At 50.4% G+C, this 22911-nt stretch overlaps 10 protein-coding genes across 10 annotated transcripts; 6 read left to right on the forward strand and 4 right to left on the reverse strand.

Moving 5' to 3' along the window:
* Positions 1 to 995: 995 nt before the first annotated feature.
* On the forward strand, positions 996 to 2340 carry N7515_009432 (DUF614 domain protein; the record flags this gene model as incomplete). The annotated part of the gene is made up of 2 exons (XM_056670176.1): positions 996 to 2037; positions 2108 to 2340. The coding sequence occupies 2 exons, from the start codon at positions 996 to 998 to the stop codon at positions 2338 to 2340; spliced, it is 1275 nt and encodes a 424-aa protein (XP_056517975.1).
* A 282-nt stretch (positions 2341 to 2622) lies between these two features.
* Positions 2623 to 3509, reverse strand: N7515_009433 (uncharacterized protein; the record flags this gene model as incomplete). Its single annotated transcript, XM_056670177.1, has 2 exons — positions 2623 to 2978; positions 3059 to 3509. 2 exons carry the CDS (start codon positions 3507 to 3509, stop codon positions 2623 to 2625), a joined length of 807 nt encoding a protein of 268 aa, XP_056517976.1.
* A 1082-nt stretch (positions 3510 to 4591) lies between these two features.
* On the forward strand, positions 4592 to 5029 carry N7515_009434 (uncharacterized protein; the record flags this gene model as incomplete). Its single annotated transcript, XM_056670178.1, has 1 exon — positions 4592 to 5029. The coding sequence occupies one exon, from the start codon at positions 4592 to 4594 to the stop codon at positions 5027 to 5029; it is 438 nt and encodes a 145-aa protein (XP_056517977.1).
* A 487-nt stretch (positions 5030 to 5516) lies between these two features.
* On the forward strand, positions 5517 to 6353 carry N7515_009435 (Large-conductance mechanosensitive channel; the record flags this gene model as incomplete). Its single annotated transcript, XM_056670179.1, has 4 exons — positions 5517 to 5653; positions 5763 to 5963; positions 6029 to 6173; positions 6234 to 6353. 4 exons carry the CDS (start codon positions 5517 to 5519, stop codon positions 6351 to 6353), a joined length of 603 nt encoding a protein of 200 aa, XP_056517978.1.
* A 211-nt stretch (positions 6354 to 6564) lies between these two features.
* N7515_009436 (putative ABC transporter) lies at positions 6565 to 8829 on the reverse strand (the record flags this gene model as incomplete). The annotated part of the gene is made up of 2 exons (XM_056670180.1): positions 6565 to 8018; positions 8073 to 8829. 2 exons carry the CDS (start codon positions 8827 to 8829, stop codon positions 6565 to 6567), a joined length of 2211 nt encoding a protein of 736 aa, XP_056517979.1.
* Positions 8830 to 9720: 891 nt separating this feature from the next.
* Positions 9721 to 11601, forward strand: N7515_009437 (CAIB/BAIF family enzyme; the record flags this gene model as incomplete). Its single annotated transcript, XM_056670181.1, has 4 exons — positions 9721 to 10087; positions 10141 to 10439; positions 10492 to 10992; positions 11050 to 11601. The coding sequence occupies 4 exons, from the start codon at positions 9721 to 9723 to the stop codon at positions 11599 to 11601; spliced, it is 1719 nt and encodes a 572-aa protein (XP_056517980.1).
* Positions 11602 to 11845: 244 nt separating this feature from the next.
* Positions 11846 to 12514, reverse strand: N7515_009438 (uncharacterized protein; the record flags this gene model as incomplete). The annotated part of the gene is made up of 1 exon (XM_056670182.1): positions 11846 to 12514. The coding sequence occupies one exon, from the start codon at positions 12512 to 12514 to the stop codon at positions 11846 to 11848; it is 669 nt and encodes a 222-aa protein (XP_056517981.1).
* A 707-nt stretch (positions 12515 to 13221) lies between these two features.
* Positions 13222 to 17265, forward strand: N7515_009439 (hybrid sensor histidine kinase/response regulator; the record flags this gene model as incomplete). The annotated part of the gene is made up of 7 exons (XM_056670183.1): positions 13222 to 13274; positions 13336 to 14487; positions 14534 to 15268; positions 15332 to 16381; positions 16436 to 16736; positions 16856 to 16970; positions 17051 to 17265. The coding sequence occupies 7 exons, from the start codon at positions 13222 to 13224 to the stop codon at positions 17263 to 17265; spliced, it is 3621 nt and encodes a 1206-aa protein (XP_056517982.1).
* A 1870-nt stretch (positions 17266 to 19135) lies between these two features.
* N7515_009440 (integral membrane protein TmpA) lies at positions 19136 to 20614 on the reverse strand (the record flags this gene model as incomplete). The annotated part of the gene is made up of 1 exon (XM_056670184.1): positions 19136 to 20614. One exon carries the CDS (start codon positions 20612 to 20614, stop codon positions 19136 to 19138), a length of 1479 nt encoding a protein of 492 aa, XP_056517983.1.
* A 1220-nt stretch (positions 20615 to 21834) lies between these two features.
* Positions 21835 to 22110, forward strand: N7515_009441 (uncharacterized protein; the record flags this gene model as incomplete). Its single annotated transcript, XM_056670185.1, has 1 exon — positions 21835 to 22110. The coding sequence occupies one exon, from the start codon at positions 21835 to 21837 to the stop codon at positions 22108 to 22110; it is 276 nt and encodes a 91-aa protein (XP_056517984.1).
* Positions 22111 to 22911: the final 801 nt, after the last annotated feature.

Below are 22911 nucleotides of genomic sequence, written 5' to 3' on the forward strand. Positions count from 1 at the left end.
AAAGCGGCAAGAAATGAACACTAAAACGGAAAGGGGAAGCCAAGAAGTGGCAGGTGATTTGATTGTCCAAGACCAAGGTCATGTCGACCTTTGGTCTCGACTCTCTCTTGGTTCAAGGAATTCGATTCAACCACATGACAGACAACGACGACTTCTAAGTCATGTTATCACCATTTTTCCAAAGGGGTCAAAGTTTACTACTTATGGGAAGATAGCCAGAAATACAGTTATGCCCTGGTACATAAGTCTAAGCGAGGTGCATAAACAAATACTACTACAACGTTATTACTGTGTTAGGCTGCTAGGCACATCAGTACAAACCAGCCAACAGCGCCAGTCTCGTGTGATTGTGATGGAAAAAGGTGATCGCCCAACGGGAGGCGCCGAGCGGGTCCCAATACCGTCGCAAGCCAACCAGCGGCCCCAGCCATGTGAAGCAGAATGCATTAGGGCCAACGACCAGGAACCCAGGACAAACCACTTCAACGAACCAGCTTCCAGGAAAAAGAGCGAAAGGGAGCTTGCATCCAGACAGACCACTTATATTCCCTCATCCCCGCAGAGCTCTGACTCTTGTACGCCCCGCTTACAAGCCTCCTGTGGACAGGCTGTGGTTCGCTATCTCCTCTTCGAGTCCTAGTTTAATGTCGGCTTCCTTCCACCATGCGCCTCTGTTCACACTGGAGACCACGCTTGTGCGGTAGCAACTGCCCAAGGAGCTTATACACCCCAGCTCCCTCCCTCTGTCGATCGGTCGCAGGTTATCTGCCAGCACGTCCACGGGGTTATTCTCCCTCCTCTTGTGTTGACCCTCCGGAGGAAGACGTTGCGTATGTCAGACACAGCTTTGCAGACTTTGAGTTATTCAACTCCGGTTAATTGAGCATAACTACTCTTTGAGTGCTCTCTTGTTGGAAAAGCTGTAGGATTGCAATTATATTCACTTCCTTGGCACCAAGCCCACAAGCAGACCGACGGTCCTGACCCCTTTTACAATGAGTCGCTTGAATTTGGACACCTCGATCGCAGGAGATCGCAACCAAAGATACTCGTTTATGGAAACGCCGCTCGAAATGCACCCAGCATCCCACCAGCGGGACTTCCAATCGCCTCCCACAGCGGACCCGATCGCACCCCAGCATTCTCAGGTCAAAGAACCCCAGACACAGCACCAGCGAGCGTGGTCATACGCACCAAGTGAGAAGGAGCAACTGTATCAGGATCAGGGGATAATTCCAGACAACCGTCCGCCTCTCGAGGAGCACCCTGCCAATTATCCACCTTTAGCCCAACTGCAGCAGCAACAACAGCAGCAGCAACAGCAGCAGAACCGTCCACAGCTCCATCATAGCGCTTCCATGCCGCTTCAATCATATGCGACACAGATATACACCGCACAGCAGCACCGATGGCCCCAAAATATCGGCATGACCATATCACCCCAGTACGCGAATGCACCCGAGCACCAACGTCACGGCACCCCGATGTCCCCTCTCTCATATACCAGCCATCCATACGCACAGTCGCAAACAAACATCCAAGAGCAGCAGCGCAGCACCCAAATGTCTCCGATGTCCCACCAAAACTTCATGTACACAGATCCCCCCAGCTCGCCCCCGGGTTCGCCAGGCCCACTACCCTTGAAAGTGAACCCGGAAGCACCATCAAGAAGCGAAACCGTAACCATTGTACCAGACGCAAACCCGCTGCAGTCGCCTACGTCCCCATATTTCCCGCCACCAACCAGAGCAGCGACCTCACATGATCCCCCATCCAACGACCTAAGCGCATACCACCAGCCAGGCCAGAGCCTCCATCCAAACCAAGAAGTAAAGGGCGGAGGCTGGAGTAACGGACTCTGCGAATTCTCGAACTTCGGCATCTGCTGTCTGGGATTGATCTGTCCATGTATTCTGTACGGAAGAACGCAGCATCGACTGTCCATGAAGTCGAAAAGGGAAGATCCGACTAACATGCTCGGCTACGAGACCTGTAATGGCTCCTGTACCGCGATGGGACTGCTATGTGGTTGTCAATGTAAGTAACAAACCCAGACTGAGGATGTGAATGGCACGAAGCAGAACCGTCATGCTGACACTGATGACAGGGCTCCTTGCCACCGTCCAACACACCAGAACTAGGAAGGCATATGGTATACAGGGCAGCATTGCGTCAGATTGCGTACGAGCGTCGTGCTGTACGTGCTGCACGTTGATTCAGGATGAGAAAGAGATCCAGAAGCGTGAGGAGTACCGCGCTCGCGCGGCGAGGGAACGGGGGGCTACGTTGCTCTCGCCGTATACCACGCCCGGACAGATGTCATATGGTCCGCCGAAATGAGGTGATTTTTCTAGGTGGGATGCGTTGTGTGTAAATAGTTTGTGGATCGTGGCGTAATGTCGTTCATTGGTTCTCCAAGATACCGTATTCGCATTGTTGTAGGGAAAAGACACATTTGAGATAAAATGTTCGTCCTTTCTAGAAGGTGAGAAAGTCAGTATTGAACCATGTAGACCATAAGTGGGAAAAGAAAAGCATGACCAAGTTGCATGGCGGTGGTATCCATGCCCGTTTTCCGGGAGGGTGTCCTAACTAATAACCTAACGTCCGAGATCTAGGTATTCAGGTTGCGCCCACTTCAGCAGCCTTGCGCCGCATCTTCTGCTGCCTGTCTGCCTCGATCTTCTTTATCGTCTCGATAAACTTCATCGGCATTGACTTCCATGCATTTTCCACAGTTAATACGCCCAGTTGAATCTGCTGCCTGTTCAAACAGACTCTTTTCCGGGTTTTCGGTGGAAGGGGTGTGCCATATAAGTCAACAAAGAACTTATCACACGGCGGTAGCCTGAGAAGAATACCCGGGGACTGCCAAGAGAGCCAGTCGACTAAATAGTGATACTGCATCTGGAAGTACCGAGCGATAGACCTGTTGTGGCCAGATTCCAATGAAGATTTCACGAGGGCACTGATCACAGCTAGACGTAGAAGAGGGTTAGCACGAGATAATAGCAATAATAAAGATAGAAAGGAGTAGAAGAGGCATCTAGGGACATACAATCCAGATAAAATAGCCGCGTTGGAAATCGGCATCGAGTAGTGGGATGTAGGAATGTGCTTTTCGATAGGCTCGCTTCTGAGAGGTCCATATGCCAAAAACTGGAGGGAACGAGAGAGACCCCGGCAGCGAGGACAGATGCGTGAGGCCACTCTAGGGTATATCCTGGCCAGCCCAGAGGAGCAATGGTCGCGTCCTCCTCCACATAAGTGTCGTGTTCTGGGCGTTGCTGGAGTCCTTGTTGAAGCATGACTGCGAGAGCATCTTCAAGTTGCTCATCCGCGACCGCGAGGTAAAGTTGACAAATGACGAGCGGGTGATTGAGAGTTGTGAGGACAGCGTCGGCAGCGATACAGTGCTTGATATGGCGATCCTCGAGACATTCAGATAGGTGCAAGAGATTCCAGTCCGCGGATTTTTTAATGGGTTTCTTGGCTTCGAAATCTGCCATGTTGCCAAATAGGAGATTGAAGAGCGATGGGAAATGGTAGAGAAGAAGAAGTTCAGGTTGTGAGAGAAGGATAGCAAAAGATTAAGGTTATGGGTCCGGGTAAGGTCCGACGTCACATGGATGGAACGGTGATATAGAGGCTTGAGAAGTGTCCAAAGTCTTCGAATATCGACATGATTCTCTAAACTGGAGACCTGCTAGGAATGTCATGAACATTCGTATGATTATATTACTGTTATTCCCTTAGGAAACCGCGTTTGGCTCATCTCGAAACGCAAAAGAAAATAAAAGGGTCGGAGGTACTCTCTTCCATGAGACATACAGAGGTCCCCTTGACTCAGATGTTTACAAGAATGTCTCACCATACATTCCCTGAGCTTTTTATCTATTCTACCGAGAGCATTATCCTCAGTCCGATCATAATTCCTTACAGGCTAGAATTGTGCCACTGCTCCTCTGTCTGAGACTCTGAGTTGCAACGGCCAGCGATGTCCTGGACATTGGCACCTTCTCTCAGGAACAAATTCACAACACTCCTATACCACTCAAAAGCCAAATGGCTCGAAAGCTGCAAGCCTGTCGCAATTTCACATAAAATCTACTGACATAGATATCCAATATTTAGGGATGTATCCTTTATTCGCCTTTGTTCCTTGCAAGCTCCCGCGTGAAAGCCCTAGATCACTTTCTCTCAACATCCCAGGCCTTTACTGACAACCTTGAAAGGGAACAAAGAATTCTTGATCATGACTTGAATCAACACTCTCAATCCAATCCAAGCCACGGACCCCATGCCATCAGATCGGCCGGCAATATTTAAGACTTCAAGGACTACCCAAGCCGAAAGCACTTCAACAAAGGCTTTTACGGCCCTCCATGGCAACCTTTATTTTCCTTCAACAGAGCTTCAATGCCACAGGGACCTAATTGTTAACCGGGAAGTATATAAAACCCCATCCCTGCAATCTCCTCATAACCCACCCTCCGCTCAATCCCTCAAAAGGTCAGTCTCACTCTCCTCACCATCAATTACCAACAAATTGCTAAACCATTCCCAGTAAGTCCCCAACCATCCAAGAACAATGCCTAACCTGGAGCCTACTCCATCAGAATGGCAGTCCCGCTTCCAGAAAGCGTGCCTCACCTTCGTGGACGAGGTCGAGACTCTAGCTAAATACATCAGAGACAACGGTGATGCCCGCGGCATCGGCCACAGATCACGGGTATATGACGGACTAATGCGTCTCTGGGTGCAGGTAGAGAAGCTCAAGGAGGCCGGACTAGAAATGGCCGCCGAGTCCCCGAAGTGCCCGCTTGTTCTCGCGAAGCTTCAGTATTGGCATATCCGGGACCTTGCGGATCAGACAGACTTTGAGGATGAGTGTGATGGATTGGAGACGGAGTTGGATCAGTGGGCGAAAGGGGTTCTTGGTGATAAGGTTGAGAATCTTTGGGTTGCTGGGTTTTTGGAGTCTCTGTCGTTGAGTATTCTAGGGCGGTTTCAGTGTTCATTCTTTTGAGCGAGGCTGCGAGTACTTGTAGGAGGGGTGGGTAGGCCATAGAATACATCTAAGACTTTTAATGCCAACTGGTCAGTGAATGGTACAGGTGAGCAGATTTCAGATCTGTGAATTTAGATGTCCTTGTGTATCAATTGCTAGATTCCATGACGTAAGCCAACGACTCCCTCAAGATGTACGGAGTAGTATACTACTAGCATAGCATCACAGAAATGGGGAATGTAGATCATCGCCCTCCCTACTCCCAGAGACTTCCATCCTCAGCCCCAATTGGCCCCCCCGCAGGCCGATCCGCGCCTATCAACAGCGCCAAGAGATACCCCAGAGTGCCCCGCGGCCCCCGCCCTAGATAACACCAAACACATGACAAGCACACGGCCAATCCGATAAAGCAACCATCTTCAGACCTTATCTCCCAGTTCTTGACTTTCTTTTTTTAACCTCTCTCAAGCTTACTAGCAGCAGGTGCGCAACAAGAATACCAAAAATGCGCGGCCTAGACGAAAGCACCGAGATGCTGCTCCGCACCGGCCAAAAAGCCCAGGAACAAGTGCGCCATGCATGGGACGGGTTCATCAACTTCGCAGCGCGAGACAACGTCCTCGAAGTTGCTTTGGGTTTGATGTTAGTTTCTCCAATAGACTAATCTCATACATGATTGTCTAGCGAAATAAGCAAATTTCATTCTCAATATTTGGACGAGAGAAGGCTAACATATCCACGCCGCGTAAAGCATAGCCAATGCATTCACGAAGGTCGTGACATCTTTCGTCACTGACCTGGTTCTACCCATCGTCTCTCTTCTGCCGTTTTTGAACAGAAACATGGATCAGAAATTCGCTGTTCTGTCCAGGGGACCGAATTATGCCCGGGAGAATGGGTATAACACGCTCTTCCAGGCGAGAGAGGATGGGGCGTTGGTCTTGGCTTATGGGTATGAAGGCTTGTCTAATTTTACCTGTTTTAAGGGCTTCTTATCCACTAATGATGCTTTTGAAGAGTGTTCATCGAGACCGTGCTCAATTTCCTGGGTGTTAGTCTTACGCTGTACGCGGTTGGACATTTGTATATGGTTCTTTTTCATCAGAAGGTTATCAAGCCGACCGTTCGGTGTCCATATTGCATGCAGTACATCGGCGAAGCGGTAAGTCCGACTGGTTTTGATCCGGTATTTGGGGTTGCGTTCGCTGATTCTGGACTATAGGTGCTTCGGTGTCGGCATTGTTCGTCTTGGCAAGATGGGAGGGAAGATGGGCTGGAGAGTGATAAAAGACGTGAGGATGTGGGTGATGGAGAGCCGAGTTTTGTTGGGGAGAACCCCTAGGCTGCTTATGCTGATGCTTGAGGTGCTGGCGAATTGCAGCAGGTTGCAGGATTGGGGGACTATTGTTTCCTTATAGCTAACTGGCGAGTCTGGTCGTGGCTGAGAGGAGTGTCTTTCATTCGACACCAATAAATTTGGAGTTTGATTATTGTACAAGATTTCTATAGTATGTACGTTTAGATTCCTAACCCAAGCCAGCATGTCTATACTTCTATATCGTCCACCATTCGAACTCAGTCATATCCTGTACCGGCAAAGTCTCCTGTTTGCGGCGGAACGTGCGACGGGCATTTTTCTCAAATTCAGCCGGAGGAGCCCAAGCCGCATCCCAGGTCCGAGGGTTCCTCATGGCAGTTTTAGCCCGGAGAATGCCAAACCGGAAATCGGTAGGTCCAGCAGCAGTGTCTTCAGGAGACGGTAGTCGTAGATAGTAGCGGACGCTGTCAGGGATCTCTTCGGGCACATGGCTGATGATGATGAAAGCTTGGTTCTCCGTTAATCCAGTGAACTGGTACTCGTCGCCGCTAATACGGCTATGAGCTCTTTGGCCGCATTCCAAGAAATGCAGGCACTTGTCGCGCTGAGATGCGGAAAGGCCTGAGAAGGGTTCGTCGAGAATGACAATGTCCGGCCTGGCGATGAGCGTCCGGAGGAAGAGCACGATGCGTTGTTGCGCGACGGTCAGCTGACCGAAGCGGATCTCATCCGCGTAGTCGACGAATTGGTCCGGTGGCACGTATTTTGCCTCTTGACCTCTCGTAGACCCGAGCTTGGGGAAGTGGCGAGTGCTCACAGCTGGCACCTCCTCCGTCGCAGCGTAGTTTGGATCTAGCTCCGGTCTGAAATGTTGTAGGAATACGTTGATAAGGTTGTCTCTCTCAAGGTTCAGTTTCGGCTTTGATAGGAAGGTCTCGGCGAAAGCAGACTCCAGCGCTTCACGGACAGTCAATTGACGGGGGAAAAAGGCATGGATCTCCGGCGAGGAGTGCCCAATGCGGGCCTGCAATTCGAAAATTGAGATCCCTGGTTTGCCAACTTCCGGAAGCCTGGATCGTCCAAAGAGTCTGACAGGTTGTGCGTATGTCTGCGGATGATCGGACGTGATCATGGAAAGCAATGTTGTCTTGCCTGACCCATTGGCCCCGAGAATCGCCCAGCGCTGGCCACGTCGGACTCTCCAGTGAAGCCCATCCTTCATTTGTTTGTGCACTTTCTGCTGCCAGTCACCAAGAATTACCTTGTCCCCGTACTGCACACGGACGCCTTCCATATCAATGATGGCCTCTCCGCCCAATGGTGCGTCGACTTCTGGGAATTTTAGTTCACCCTTATGTGCCACCAGGTCTCGGATGAAATTTTCATCCAAGACACCAGCTTCTAGGTCTGCTTGACTCTGTGCAAATATTTCTTTTTGCTCTGGTTTTAAAGATTTTAAATCGGGCTTCTTCTTTAGGACTTGCGCCCAGACATCTAGCGTCTCATCGATAGTTGACCTTGGCCCTTGCAGAAGAACCTTATGATCATTGCCCAGAACCATAATATGCGTGATCCAATCTGGGACCTTGTCCTGGGGGCGTACAGCCAGAACGAGGCGCGGGGCAGCTTTCTTCGCCAACTGGCGAAGCAGCCCAGAAAGGCCCCTCACTGTGGGAGGGTCCAAACCCACTAGGCAGATGTTAGAATATCACTAGGACCATTACATATGCTAAATGCACTCACTGAATGGCTCATCAAGGAGCAACAGCTCCGGCTTTGACAGAAGCGCCTTTGCAATCCGCGCTCGGCGCGTTTGACCATTGCTCAGACTCGAGACTGGCAGGTCAAGCACAGCGGAAATGTGAAGATCGGTAACGACCCGATCGAAAAAGACTTCATCATGAACTGTGCCCTGCTCCTCGCCTTCCATCGGGTTCAAATTGGTCTGACCACGCAGGTATTGCCGCACCGTCCAGTCCGTCTCCTCCCGCAGACTCTCATAGCGAGCACTGAGATATGAGCCCCGGGTCCCCCCAATCGCGCCCGACCCTTCACCACTGAATCCAATGTACTGGACCGCATTGGACACCACACGTAACCGTGGGTCCTTGGCGGCGATCTTGTCGGTGAGAAGGTATGGGTAGGAACGTGCGTCGGGCGGGATACATATGTGCTGGCCGCGGAGGATATGAAGGAGATCGGTTCGTTCAGATGGACCAATTACAGCCCAGTGTTCTTGGGTCGAGCCAGAGACTGCGGAAGGGAGCGAGAAGTTCAGGCCAGGGAAGAGAGGTGGGTTGGACGGGTCCTCGACCTCGGTCGTGGGGTATCGCTTGTAAAAAGTTCCGTCTTGAATGCGAATAAATGGTACTGATGATCTGGCACGGATTGGGCGATAGGCTGCAAGCTGCAGCACCCTGGGCCGCAATGTAGTTCGCAATAGCATCGTCGCCAAGCTGCGATGTCGCAAAGTCGGAGATTGGAGATTCGGGGTTAACATTTGCGATCACGTGATTTGAGGAAAGTATATCCGAAGGCTTGTTTTGAGGCAGCCATGTCTAGTTACACGTAACTTACTTAGTATAGTCGCATACAGCATGCAATGTATACAGTTTGTCTATTACGTCGTGAGGGAGTCAGGGACCAGAGCAACATCTGTAATGGAATCCATCCTTGTGTGTATTGATATCGTGTGCCCATATCGAGGCAACTTTCCCAATGTTTCAGAACGGTCGCAAGCTCATGCGTAAAGGTGCGATGTGGGAGTCAATAGTCATCTCAGAATGTCAATAGTTACTTCTCGGAACCACTTGTATGCCATGAATGCGTGGGATAGTTATCGAATTGACATTTGACACTATGTGATTCACGTGACCTATCCGATCTGCTCACATCCGAAAATCCAGTCGGGGGCCGATCGCCTGTCGCTTTCGGATCTGCGTTGTGCGGGGTGTACGCAGTAGTCGGCTTGAAGTTGTATGCCAACAACCTTTTATTAATTATGATTATTCCGACAAATATTGACTAAGATTAGAGAATCGGCATATCCAAGAGGAGCAAAAAATAAAAAGAACAAAAGTAAATGCCAAGCTGATCGATTGCAGGCAGTCGTATACCCGCCATAGATGAGCCGACGGGTGCGGCACCCGAACAGTTAAATCCTCCAGACCCGATCATCAGCCGCCGTATATAACCTGCCTAATGCCTATGGCTAAATTAGGTTGCACTTCCGTCCAACATTGCCACTGCACAAACTCTCACTTCTCACGGATCCTTGCGCCTCAAACCACAACCACCGGTCCTCGGACATCAAATCCGAACCGACGAGAAGAACATACATTTGACAATCATCTCAGTGCAAGTGCTACACAAATAAGAGATAACGGAACATATGGCTGCTACCACATATTCTCCGGTTCTTGAGACCAGCCGCATCTTCTCGGAACTATGCGAGCAGGCTGAGCGCTTCAACTTGCCACCCGAGGTCGTCGAGAACAAGGACCGTGTCTCGTTCTCTACCAGTCACAATGAAATCTATTTCCCCATTCCATTTAAAGAGACAGAAACACTCGCCGCTCTGAAGGCTGTTGAGGGCTCAGTAGCAGCCGCTATTGCGGACCTGCGATTCGGTGCTGGTTCGGAACCTCGCGGCGTTCAAGTCAACCTCGAAAGTGCCACTGCTTTCGGATGTCAAGCGTATATGGCCAAGGTTGATGGCTTGTCCAAGCTCGACCCAGCTGTGAAATCGAAGTTGAAGAGTACGTGAATTAGTGGAAGCTGCTATGGGAAGAGGCAATATTGACTCTTACAGATACTGATTTACTGGCTGCCCAATCCGATGGCTACAGACGTATGTCCGCCAATCTTTACAAGACTAAGAATCCAGATGAATACTTCCATATTCATGGGTCACTGGAGGCTACTACAACCTTGAACATGATTGGACTGGAAGGTCACCGACCAGACTTGACTGATTATGAGGAGATTATCAAGGTGATCGAGCCAAAGGTGCAGCAATACACGGCCGCCGAGCTTGAAGTGATGAATAAGGAGAGACGCCAGGCTGGTGTGACTGCGTACAAGCATGAGGACTTCATCGAGACTCCCCATGTAAGTATTACACGATGTCGTATACCAAGACAAGCAAGCTAACAATCAACAGGGAAAGCTTAACGTCCAAGAGCCAGCATGGAAAGTGAGCAAATTGCCTGGCGACCTTCCGCCGACCCAATTTCCAGCCAGGAAAAACGGAAGCAACAGAATTCTCGAAGGCGTCAAGGTACTGGAAATGTGTCGTATCATCGCCGGTCCGACAGTCACCCGCATTCTAGCCGAGTACGGCGCCGACGTCTTGAAGATCACCAGTCCCACTCTGTCCGACGTTCCCTTCTTCCAAGTCGACGGCAATATGGGCAAGCACGCAGCAGACCTTGATCTGAAGAGCGATGCCGGACGCCAGGAATTCGAGAAGCTCCTCGAGGAAGTGGACGTCATCGTCGACGGCTACCGCCCAGGGGCTCTCGACAAGCTCGGCTACGGAGCCGAAGCAATGGCAGCAATGGCCCAAAAGCGCGGCAAAGGTATCGTCTACGTGAATGAGAACTGTTTCGGATACGAAGGTGAATGGGCTGGCCGCGCTGGATGGCAGCAAATCGCCGACTGTGTAAGCACTCAGTACCAACCACTCAACCGCATATCTCTCCAAAACTAACATCAACAGGTTACTGGCATCGCCTGGGCGCAAGGCAAATTCATGGGCCTCTCCACACCTGTCGTGCCCCCCTTCCCGATCTCCGACTACGGCACAGGCTGCATGGGCGCTATTGCTGCGCTGACTGGTCTCTACCACCGCGCGAAAACCGGCGGCTCATACCACGGCAAAGCCTCGCTGATGCACTATGACCTCCTACTCTTCGCCATGGGACAGTACTCAGATGAAGTGCAGGAGGAACTCCGCAAGGTGCAGTCGCCTGAGTTCTTCAAGTTGCGCCACTGCGATAGCGTGGACCGGATCTCGTCGACGGTGTTGAAGGATATGCAGCAACGGTTCCCGCACTTGTATTTGCCTGCTGGGGCTGTCTCAGAAGGTCGCAAGCCATTGACTGAGCTTTGGTCGTCGCGCGCATACGGTGCGGATATTGAAATTGTGAAGCCGGTTGCTACTGTCGAGGGAGTGGATAATCGGTTCGTGCGGTCGAGTCGTCCTAACGGATCTGATCGAGCTACGTGGGATGATTTCAATTTTCAGGAGGAAGATGTGAAGAAGTGTTAGTCATGACTCATTGGGCTTTTCGTATTCCCTCTTCTGTAGGAAGATGCAGAGTACTTTGATTTCAATGCGCCGCGGACAGAGGTGTGTGCCCTATTCGAAACGGATACAGAATGACGATCTGGTTTTGCATGGTTCAACGCGAAGTATTGTAATAAAAGTAAACAGCAAGATTTGGGACTATCACAACAAGTATCATGTAGTGTTTCGAAAGGTTTGGTGCTTCTAAGAAGAGGAGCGAACACTGCTATCTGCATATCTTACGCCTCAGGAAATCCAGGCTGCGAAGGAAGAGAGAACGCCGCAGGTCATTTCTACGGAACCGATCAGCGACTGCGAAGAGGATGAAATGTCTATGACACAGCTTGAAGCGCGGTCGCAGCCCCGAGTTGCCTCGCAGGCTGTCCAGCGCCCGTCCAAAAATGCACTCGGCAAAAGACGCCGAAGCCCTCCAGCTGACCATATGGGAGATGACTCGTTGCTGCATCTCTGGCAGATCCATTCGCTCTGACTCTTGACCATAGTCATTCTCCTCGTCATCTCCATAATGTTCCTCCTCATCATCTTCCAGACAGTCAGCTATAGTGGTTACGGGTCTTTTGCTGGGTGCTTCATTGGACGGGCGCTGGGCAGCCCGCGAGGCAGCCCGGGGCTGTATCTCCTCATCATCTCCCATATGGTCAGCTGGAGGGCTTCGGCGTCTTTTGCCGAGTGCATTTTTGGCCGGGCGCTGGACAGCCTGCGAGGCAACTTGGGGCTGCGACCGCGCTTCAAGCTGTGTCATAGACATTTCATCCTCTTCGCAGTCGCTGATCGGTTCCGTAGAAATGACCTGCGGCGTTCTCTCGTCCTTCGCAGCCTGGATTTCCTGAGGCGTAAGATATGCAGATAGCAGTGTTCGCTCCTCTTCTTCCATCTCAAAGCGTCAAGTACAGGTGTACAACATGAGATGTCCTATCGTTTGAGGCGAAAGAGAGCCTCGACGATAGTGGCATATATCACGCGCAGAGTTGAAAAGCCGCTCTACTCCTACGCCGCTAGCTGGGACAGAGAGCACATCGCGAGCAAGCCTTAGATGCTCCCTGTGTTAATTTTGATTTCTGTACTCCTTTTTGATACCAATACCAACGTGTGTGCAGTTGCATGTGCATACTTCAGGTATTCCATGTGGTATGTCTTTGATAAGGAAGAGGGGAACCTTTGAAGTAAGAAAAGTACCCCGTAGGGAGAAGTGAATTTTCTGTTCCCCTCGGGAGGACAGTGAGTCTTGGCAGGGCCTTAGGGTTTAAGCCACACGAGTGCGTAGCCACACTTTCTGGTGGCGTAGTGGAACATTCCATCCAACGTTCTTTCCTCTCGTGAAGTCTAGACCAATCGATTCAGATCGAGATTCCAGTTCCATCCCAGTCCTTTCCCAGTTTTCGCTGGGGAAACTTATTACCGAGGCCGAAACGGGTTGTGCCCCACCAAAATAGAATCGTGACATGGTCAGGTTTCTTGAAAACCAGATTTCGCAGATTTCGCAGTCCATTCTTTTTCGTTTCCTTTCTCTTCGAATTCTGGACTTGGCAATTCCTTTATTTACTGTACGTCTAGGTGATCAAATCAGCTGGCTCATTTATCATGGGTCAGCCAGAATTCGATATCGAGGAGGAGAGAATCCGTGAATTGTCCAAGTCAGTTACCTTTTACTTCCCCGCTCCGTGAGGGTCACCTAACATATTCCGATCTTCACAGATACTACTGCACCTTCGATCAGCAAGATGAAATTCCCACAAGCCCAGATCTTAAACAAATAGAATCAGTCTCACGGGACACTACAAGAACAATTCGTCTCTCCGCCGATACCACTCTGACTGCACTGGCGCAACTGGGGGTTTATCGCTTCGGATGCAATCGATCCTTTGTTTCAATCATCGATGGAGAACAGCAGCATGTCATTGCGGAAGCGACCGCGTCGATTTCTCTACGAAACAAAGATAGCCATCGACCGAATGATGGTATTTTCCTCGGTGCCACGACCTTGGATTTGGAATGGGGAGTGTGTCCGCATGCCATCCGGCTTTTCACTGGGCAGGATACTTCACTGTTGCAGGACACGGAAAACATAACGGCCGATCAGACACGCAATATCATTCGGGATTTCACTAAAGAGGATTTCTACAAAAACCGCCCGTATGTGCTTGACTGGCCATTCTTCCGCTTCTATGCCGAAGTGCCGTTGTACAGCCCATCCGGGTATGTACTGGGCTCATATTGCGTGGTAGACGACAAGCCACGAGCGGGATTTAGCGACGAAGATATTACTGCCCTCCGGGAAATTGCCGACTCGATCACAAACCATCTGGAAAACGCGCGAATTGTGCAGTACCATCGTCGGTCTGAGAAATTGGTCAAGGGATTGACGAGTTTTGTTAGAAGCCATTCGAAATTTGACCCGATCGGTTCCTCAACCCAAAGTCAGATCGAAGCATCTGCCAAGAAGCTCAATTCGGAAGACTGGGACTTACCCGTCGACCGACCGGTCGACCGACGTGACATGGATGAAACCCTTGATCTCTCATCCACAATAATAGATGCTGGTACCTGTTCGTCTGTCTGTGAAACATCCCAAGACAGCGTCAGCGGACATGAAGCATCGATATTTTCTCGGAACCTTTGTTCCAGATCAACCTCCACACTGCCATCATCTCTTTCCCATGACTCCTCAAAATGGGTGGAAACAGTTCCCTCCTACACGGAAGGATCTTATGAATTAGCGGATCCTGAGACTGTGCCACTCACCGAACGAATTGCCGCGATGTTTTCACGTGCTAGTGTCTTGCTGAAAGAATCTCTGAATCTTGACGGTGCGGTATTTCTTGATGCTCACCGCAACGACCCGCAATTGTGAGTAACTCTTTCTTTGGCCGATTATTATTTTTAACGTTCGAAGTGAACCCTCCGGAAATCTCGACCAGTGGGATGTCTTGTCGAAGGCTGACACAACGTCTTCCACGCTCTCAGCCTCCGGCTCTTTGGGCGAACCTGATTCGAATTCGTCAAACGATGCAGAACAATACTGTGGCTTGTTGGGCCAAGCTTATAGCTGCGGGCCAGCTAACAGCAACACTACTTCAGATCACCAAGTCAACCTGACAGAAGATCTACTGCACTCATTGATTACACACTTTCCAGAAGGCCAAATCTTCAATGTGGACAGCAAGATTCAGCCGGACAATCTCGCAGACTTTGCAAATGAAGATTCAGAAACGCCTTCACACAGATTGGAGATCTATCAGCAGATATCTAGACGTCTCGCTCAGCAACTTCCTTTGGCTAAATGTGTGCTTTTCTATCCTTTGTGGGATTGGAACAAGTCACGATGGCTTGCAGGAACATTGGTATGGGTGAATGGATCCAAGCGTCCGTTAGGCATGGAGGACCTGCACTACTTCAAAGCTTTTGGAGATTCTATCATTTCAGAGGTTTCTCGGGTACACTGGATCGCCAGCGAGAACTCAAAATTCGACTTTATGACTTCTATCAGTCATGAGCTTCGGTCCCCACTACATGGGATACTCGCAAGTGCAGAGTTGCTGCTCGATATTCCGCTTCAGCCTGCGCATCGTGATATGGTAAACATGATCTCGACCTCTGGACTCACCTTGTTGGACACAATAGATCACTTGTAAGTCTTCCTCCCCTTCATTCAGCGGGATTCTCTTCTGATGTGTTTTCTCACAACTTCCAGGCTGGACTACTGTAAAATCAACAACTTGACAGCCACTCAAAGCCTCAAGACGAGCAAAGGCAAGGACGCTGCAACAAGTCTTGTTTCTGACTTCGACCTGGACTCTTTGGTAGAAGAGGTCGCTGTGATACTGCACGCTGGTCGGAAATGGTCCGAGCCTGTCTCGTCGCTTGCAAGTGAGATTGCCACTGCACCCTTCCCCGCACAGGCTAATAACCAGCATGCTGGAACGCCAGATGAACTATCAGTGATAGTAAGCATCGACCAGGCCAGTTCCTGGAGAATTCGCTCAGTTGCGGGTGCCTGGAAGAGAATCGTGATGAATCTCCTTGGCAACTCGATGAAATGGACGCAGTCCGGTCTCATTGAGATCTCATTATCACACGCCGCAGCCCCCGCTTATGCAGATGAAAATCTCGTTCATCTCCGCGTTACAGACACAGGCCAAGGGATTGGAACAGACTTTTTGGAGAATTCGGCGTTCTCTCCGTTTGCCCAGGAGAATTCGCTTTCAGAGGGTGTTGGTCTTGGGCTCAGCGTCGTGCACAAGCTCGTAAAGTTCCTTGGTGGTGAGATCAAAATCAAGAGCGAAAACGGCGTCGGTACCCAGGTTGACGTCTATATTCCTGCGCAACGTCCGAAGGAGCTTGTCGCTGTCAGCCCAGCTGGTAGCACCACCCCAACCGGAAGAAAGAGCCCTGAACGCTCTCTGAAGGCATGTCTGATTGGATTCAACGGCTATCCTGACTTGACAGAGACGCCGACTGGTATTCTGAGTTCCGATGCGAAAAGAAAGCTCTCCATTCAGAGAACTCTTGCCAGTGTTTTCAAGACAAGGATGGGATGGGAAGTCGTCTTGGCAGAGTTGCTTGAGAAGGGTGAAGGCAACATTGCGGTCATCGAACAGGCGGAGTTCGAGGCTCTTCTCGTTGCTCAGCCATCTTCTGGTTTGAACTGCGGTCATCAATTTGAGTCCTTTATTGTTCTTGGCAGCACAACGCCCTCACTTGGATGCTCTCTTCCTCCGAACGCCATCCTAGTATCACAGCCGTATGTAACTCTCTGACCTTCCTTTGCACCTTCATGGGCTAACTTCCGATGCAGATATGGACCTCAGAAGATCCGTGAAGCCGCCGAGAAAATCGTGGAGTTGCGAGTATCACAGCCCCATGTTGATGCTCCTCAGGCTACGACTCTGCCCATAGTAACCATCAGCCCGGAGCCTATCCCTTCGGAGCCAATTCCACAGATCCTACCTGTAAGGTTAACGAAAGACCTACCGCAGGAGACTACAGTCGAGCTAGTCTGCCCACCTCCTCTACTTGCAGCCACGCCAAGTGGGCCAAATGGCCGTATCGCGGACATGCATGTTCTCATCGTGGATGATAATGATATCAATCTCAAGGTAAGCAAACTCACTTTCAGCTGTGACTTCTTGTCTAGCCAGCGCCCCACCGCTCTCCTTCCTCATTCCTGGGCCCTCTCGATGCATTGCTCATGATCTAACGTGCATTCATGAACCAGATTCTAGCCACCTTCATGCAAAAGCTTGGATGTAGCTACGACACCGCTTCTAATGGTCTCATCGCATTGGAAACGGTCCAGTCTTCAAGCCGGAGATACGACTTGATATTAATGGGTTAGTTTCTCGAATGTCGCCTAACATCTCCCCCTCCCCCCGCAGCTAGAGATATCTAACGGCATGGTGAATGTCTTTAGATCTATCAATGCCTGTAATGGATGGTCTTGTTTCGACCAACAAGATCCGACAACACGAGAAGGAGCAAGGACTCCGGGCCTCCCGCATCATGGCTATCACGGGCGTTGCTTCGGAGCCCGTGCAACAGGCAGCGGTAACCGCAGGCATTGACGACTACTTGGTCAAACCACTCTCACTTTCTAAGCTGAAGAAGCTTATGGAAACCAGCTTTTAATCCGATATCCATATCTCATTTACGTCCTTCCGGCATCTCTGGGCCAACCGTCAGCGTTTGGCGTTTGCCTTTTCATGATGCAATAGAATTATTCGAGTGCAAGGAAATGAATACTTGCTCCATACGACTAACTCATGATGAACTAACAAGACCTCATGATACACTGGAACCTATAATGACCGTCATCGTTCTATTCCTCAATATTATATACCAAATGTAACAATGTTCCTGTCCAATTTCCCAGTTATCTGAGCCAGGGCTCTGGAAATCATCGTACACACTCTCAATGCAGTTTCTTCAATCCACAACCTAGTTATAACCCCGGGGACCGGCTTGCTCCCTAGTCCCACCTGGGCAGCCGCCTGCGTATAGATCGCCTTCGGGCACGGACGAGTCAGCTCCTCGGATTTCACAGAAGCCTCATCCAGCGGCCATTGGAATCCCCCAGCAGCCACGAGAGAGAGCAAACACTCTGAGCAGCCATATAAACACCCTACCCAGCATGCGACAATATCACACAAGCCACCAAGTTCCAACCCACGCTTAAACCAGCTCCCACCACACGGTAGCCTGTAGATCATCCCCGGTAAAGGCATGCTGAATTGCCGATTACACCGAGCAAACAATGCCCGGCGCGTAGGTTTGTGATGTTTTCGCTCATGTTTGCTTAGATAGTGGATTGTGTGCGAGGCTGGATCATCCCCAAGATCTGTTTGTTTGAGAAAGTCCCTTCTATGGTCCACTTTAGCTTTTTTGCTTTTTGGGGCGCTGGGATCCATCCCCTATGCATGCATGTGACGGCTTATGTGCATAAGGCGCGACATTCATGGATGTGCGTGCCGGTTTAGACTGTGCTTACCTTTCAATTTTGGATATTGCCGTGGGATTGGGTGTAACCAACCATATAGACCAGAATGCATTTTGGGATGTTTTGGGATGTTGCTCGAGTATTTTTGTTTTGTTTTCGTCAATCGTCATTTTACCTACCTATAGCCTCTAGGTAAGTAAATTGTAAATCGTAGGCGCCCGGCGTGATATACGCTGTAAAATCTGACTCTGTACTCTGTATACTTCGAATCTTGGTTGGATCTTAACCCAAATAGGCAGGAGGCACGGCGGAGATCGGAGGGTCCAATAACCCGGCCCCCAACGGCTCAGATGAAACAAGTGGCCTCAGGCCACTCGACTGAGCCACATCAACGATGAAAGCTAAAACTAGTTTTTGTATGTATACGACAACCCCGATATAGCGGGGGATGCACTCATTGGATGCAAGGATATGCAACGCAGCCATAAGTTCATAACCTAAAATGGAGTTCATGAGAACTCGATCTTGATATACCAGACAGACCAATAAAAAGACTCACTCAAACAAAGAATCTGGTTCATGCAAGTTAGCGCACAGATCACAACGGTAACCGCCACTTTAATTGGCCACTAATTGGCCCCAAGTGGAGTCTTTCAGTACGATATTTGGAATTACACGCACATGGAGATCGTTCTTTGAAGTTTGTCGTGGTTTGCATCCCACGGCTATGGAGAATTTTGCCTGACGGAAGGCAGCAGGGTCATAGCGCGGAATTCCAAATCACTTTAGGGGGCACTGACATATGTACACAAGTGAAGCTTCCCCTGAAAGAAAAGAGTCTGCACTTGACATCCTCTTGAAAGAAACCAAATTGAAAGCCAAAAATATAAACAGATCATGGTATATACCGCCGAAAAAAAACGCCAGGGCCAGAGACAATATCTGGTCAGATGCTGGAAAATCAACTTGCAACTCCGGAAATGGAAGGAAGAGCGCCAAAATCAAGGGTGAGAAGAAGCTGGCCAAGGTATGTGCGATGCGAAGACAGACAAAAAAGCAACATCAGGAATCAAAAATCGGCCCAAATGCCGGGGTCCCTCGCGATTCAAGCTCATAAACGATGCGCCCCGTCAGCATAGGGTTGCTGATGACGCACACCGCTTCAGCCTTGAAGTCTTTGACCTGCTTCAGGATGATTGGGACCATGTCGATACGCCCACACTTATTGGTGTCCAGGATGATGGGAGTTGGATCCATCTGGTGGACCATGTGCAACACTCCCTCACCGTATGTCTTTTGTGGAGCACGAGTTTGCCAGAGCACACGCAGGGCGGGCCTGTTATCGTCACCGAGGAATGACAGACAGGGACCAATGCCCGATCCGGTGGTAACGACAATCACTCTTTTGAAAACACGCATAGCATATGCAAAACCATAAATCAGCACGCCACGCTTCCAGAGGTGGGTAGGCGGCTGTTGGATCGTCGCAGTCGTCCAGTCCCCGGCCTTCGAGATCAAGCATGAGAAGGTAGGCTTGCCGTCGACAATCTTAGGTGCAGGGTCAGGGAAGGTGGCAAATCCATGCCAGTCACGGAGGGGATGTTTGGCGAGTTGGATACCCTTGCCAAATGTGGTGATGGCATGGTCAAAGTGCAGACGGGTAGCGTGGGTCGAGAGTGGCTCGGCCCGCACCGCAACCTTGCGGAGGAACAGCCACGGTTGGATGATAGCCGCCACCGTGATCATCAAAAACCAGAAGGCTGGTAGCTCGATAAGGAATCTGCCAAGCGATTGGTTCTGGGCCTGACTGGCCTGCTGCGAGATGACCAGTAGCAGGGCCACGAACAGGGCAACGACAAGCCACCCCGAGAAACGGTGAATGAGTTCGAAATAATCGTGAAATTTCATTCGAATCGCGGGGTGGGACACGATGATAATCGCCAGCAATAGGACCAGGATGATGTAAGCCAACGCAACGGGCGCTGCTGATGTGATGATGCTTGCGTTGGCTGCCGATGGTGACCAGTACTGGTGTGACATGACGCCCACAAATCCCACGTACCACACGAGGGAAGCGACACCACACCCACTATGGACACCGCCATAATGGTAAACTTTGGCAGCGATGCGACGGAGAGGAAGTGGTGCTGATCTGGGTATCGAGCATACTATCAAGAAAATGGCGTTGACGACCAGTGGCTGGCGGGCCAGACCACACGCAAGCAAGTTGGCTGCTGTGGCGTTGACCAAGGCCAACAATGTTTGATCGGTGGTCATGATGACCACAAATAGGGCAAGGTTGGCGCAGAAGACTAGTGTGAAGAGGCGCCGATATAGTGTGAGGATGGCATATCGGGTCGAGGCAAACAACTTGGGCTTGCGCTGGGGAGTCTGGGCCTCGAGATCGATGTCTACTGTGGTATCGAGAGACAGGGTGTCCAACTCCTTCGAGTAGCATTTCTCAAAGGCCCTGTCGCCATCAGTGAGCGTGGCCTCACTAGAGGTTGGCGAGCCGGGGATGATGACGGCCGGCGAAGGCATGGTGACGGTATGAGGCTTCTCCGACATGGCTAACCTAGTCCTCACAGGGTTTCCTAACAGGATGAAAGAGTTCAAAAGATGGCCGATGAAGAAACTAACCAGGCCAGGGATTCCTTGGGGTGGAGAAGATTGGAAGAGGAAGTTGACAATCCAACCGGGGCGAATCCTCCATATTTGAAGTCATGATGTTAACCAAAACACACACTTTCCGAAGTCAGCCTTACTAGTGATCAGCTCCCCATCCTGCCTGCCTTGCTCCTTCCTTCCCCTCGCCCGCCAGTCTGGATCGTTCCCAATTTGGGCTTCATACTTTGGGCATCACAATGATGACGCCCTTTCGCAAATCTTCCTCGGTCTTGTTCGGCTTCAGCCCATTCTCTTTCGCCCTTCTCGTTTGAGTTTGGATCCACGCCCTGGATCAGGAATGCATTTGCGTATGATCCTATTATTGCTACTATCCCATTTTGGCTCATGCGACTCTTCCCCTCTTGTCAGGTGTATGACACTATCACATTGGGGCCCAGACCTCAACACTAGTGTCATGGTCTATCTTGCCAATCAGCAGGCATAGATCAATCCTAAACCCTTGCTTTCAGCTCCCTCGGGATTCCCAGATGGATAGTCGGGGTCTCGGCATCGATCTCGGGGAAGCCGTCTCTAGCATTCCGATGGACCCACGTCAAAGCCCATCAAGGCCTTCCGTCTGATCGCCAAAGGCAGTGTTCAGTCACTCCTTTCGTGGACGGGATAGACCGGAAAGGGAGCTGAAAAGAATGCGCTCAAGGTGTGATGCAACCCAATCAGCTTCAATGGCTCCACGAAAGTTTGCCGAAGGGTGTGTGTGTGTGTGTGGTCGAGATGCGGCGGTCCACTATCGAAGGCTAAATTGCAACCCTGGTGACCGGTACCTGCGCAAACTTATTTTGGGGGAGATGCAAGTTGACCGGTTATGATCGACCATACCACATGATATTCGAGCTAGGGCAATTCGCCAAAAAGGCTTCACTAAAGCGTGCGATCTGCAGCCGAGGGATGGCAATGACTGGCCAAGGATCCCTATGGGCTGCGCGACCAAAGCGCCTCCAACAATGTCAAAGTGGGTTTATGGATCTAGGCAGCATTGTGTGCCATGAGGTTCATGCAATAACCCGCGTAATGACATCGGGGTTCATGTGTTGTTGGGACTTTTGCTTTCCTCGCCCTATTTTTGTGGTTCGACAATGCGCGGTCGATCATCCGGTGCAGCTGAGTGTACCCACTCAGATCCAATCCCCACCCTCTCTTATCACATCCGCAAGGATCACTACGACATCAATTGCACTAACGAACACTCTACCCTCAATACCGAGGTGTCGGGAGCCCATGCACGGGTGCAATGCACTGCCAGATGGGATAGGCGCACGGTCTTGTTGGTCGATCATTTCGTTAGCGGGATCTGGATCTTGGAAGGGCAAGGCTTCAAGATTGAACTCCGCATGGAGGAAGGACACGGATGACCCGAAATATTCTCCACTTACTATCAGCTGCAGGTTTTGGGCATCTATTGCGAGTATTGGGCAATCACAACTCCTGGAAGGAGAGGATGTGCATCCCTTCATGGCAGCGAGTCAGGCATGGGATTGACAGCGGGGACACGGGTTCACGAGCCGATCGGTCGGGCTCACGGAAGGGGTGAAAGATATCTGTGGCAAAGTATTTCTTCTAGGCCATTTGGATCGTGCCTACCAACTACCCGGATCGGACCCCCTGTTCCACCTAGATCTGAAAGGGATGGTCCGTCCGGCTCGTGGGCGTGAAGAAAGAGACAGCGATTTATTGACATTTTGCATTTTTCGGAATGTGAAATCATCCAATTAGAGTTCTGAGCATATCTCACGATCCTGTCGATCTGCACGAACCATTCCAAGGTACTGTCCAACTATATCTCGGAAACGGAAACGGGCGATCTGGTGTGGCTCAGCTCAGGACCCTTGTAAAGGGGCTAGTGAGTTAGTCAGAACTATGAATATTCAATTAAAACGATTTATTGAATTTGAAATCTCGAGACCGCCACACCTGAATGGCGCTAAGGCGCCTTAGTTCGAACCTGTTCGGTGGAGACATCTTCATGTACGGGGGACTCCGTTAGTTGTTGTCCGATTTTTCTCTATGACATCGTCATCTTTTTGTTCTCGGATGACCTTTTACTGTTTTATTTTTATTTTATAATTTTTCATTTTTCATTCTATTTTCTTTGAGTTCATCCTATAGTTTCTATATTTTCGGTTTCTGATATTGTCAATCAAGTTCACTCGCCT

Source organism: Penicillium bovifimosum, assembly GCF_028826915.1.
Source record: "Penicillium bovifimosum strain IBT 22155 chromosome Unknown utg000007l_segment0_segment0, whole genome shotgun sequence".
Lineage (NCBI taxonomy): Eukaryota > Fungi > Ascomycota > Eurotiomycetes > Eurotiales > Aspergillaceae > Penicillium > Penicillium bovifimosum.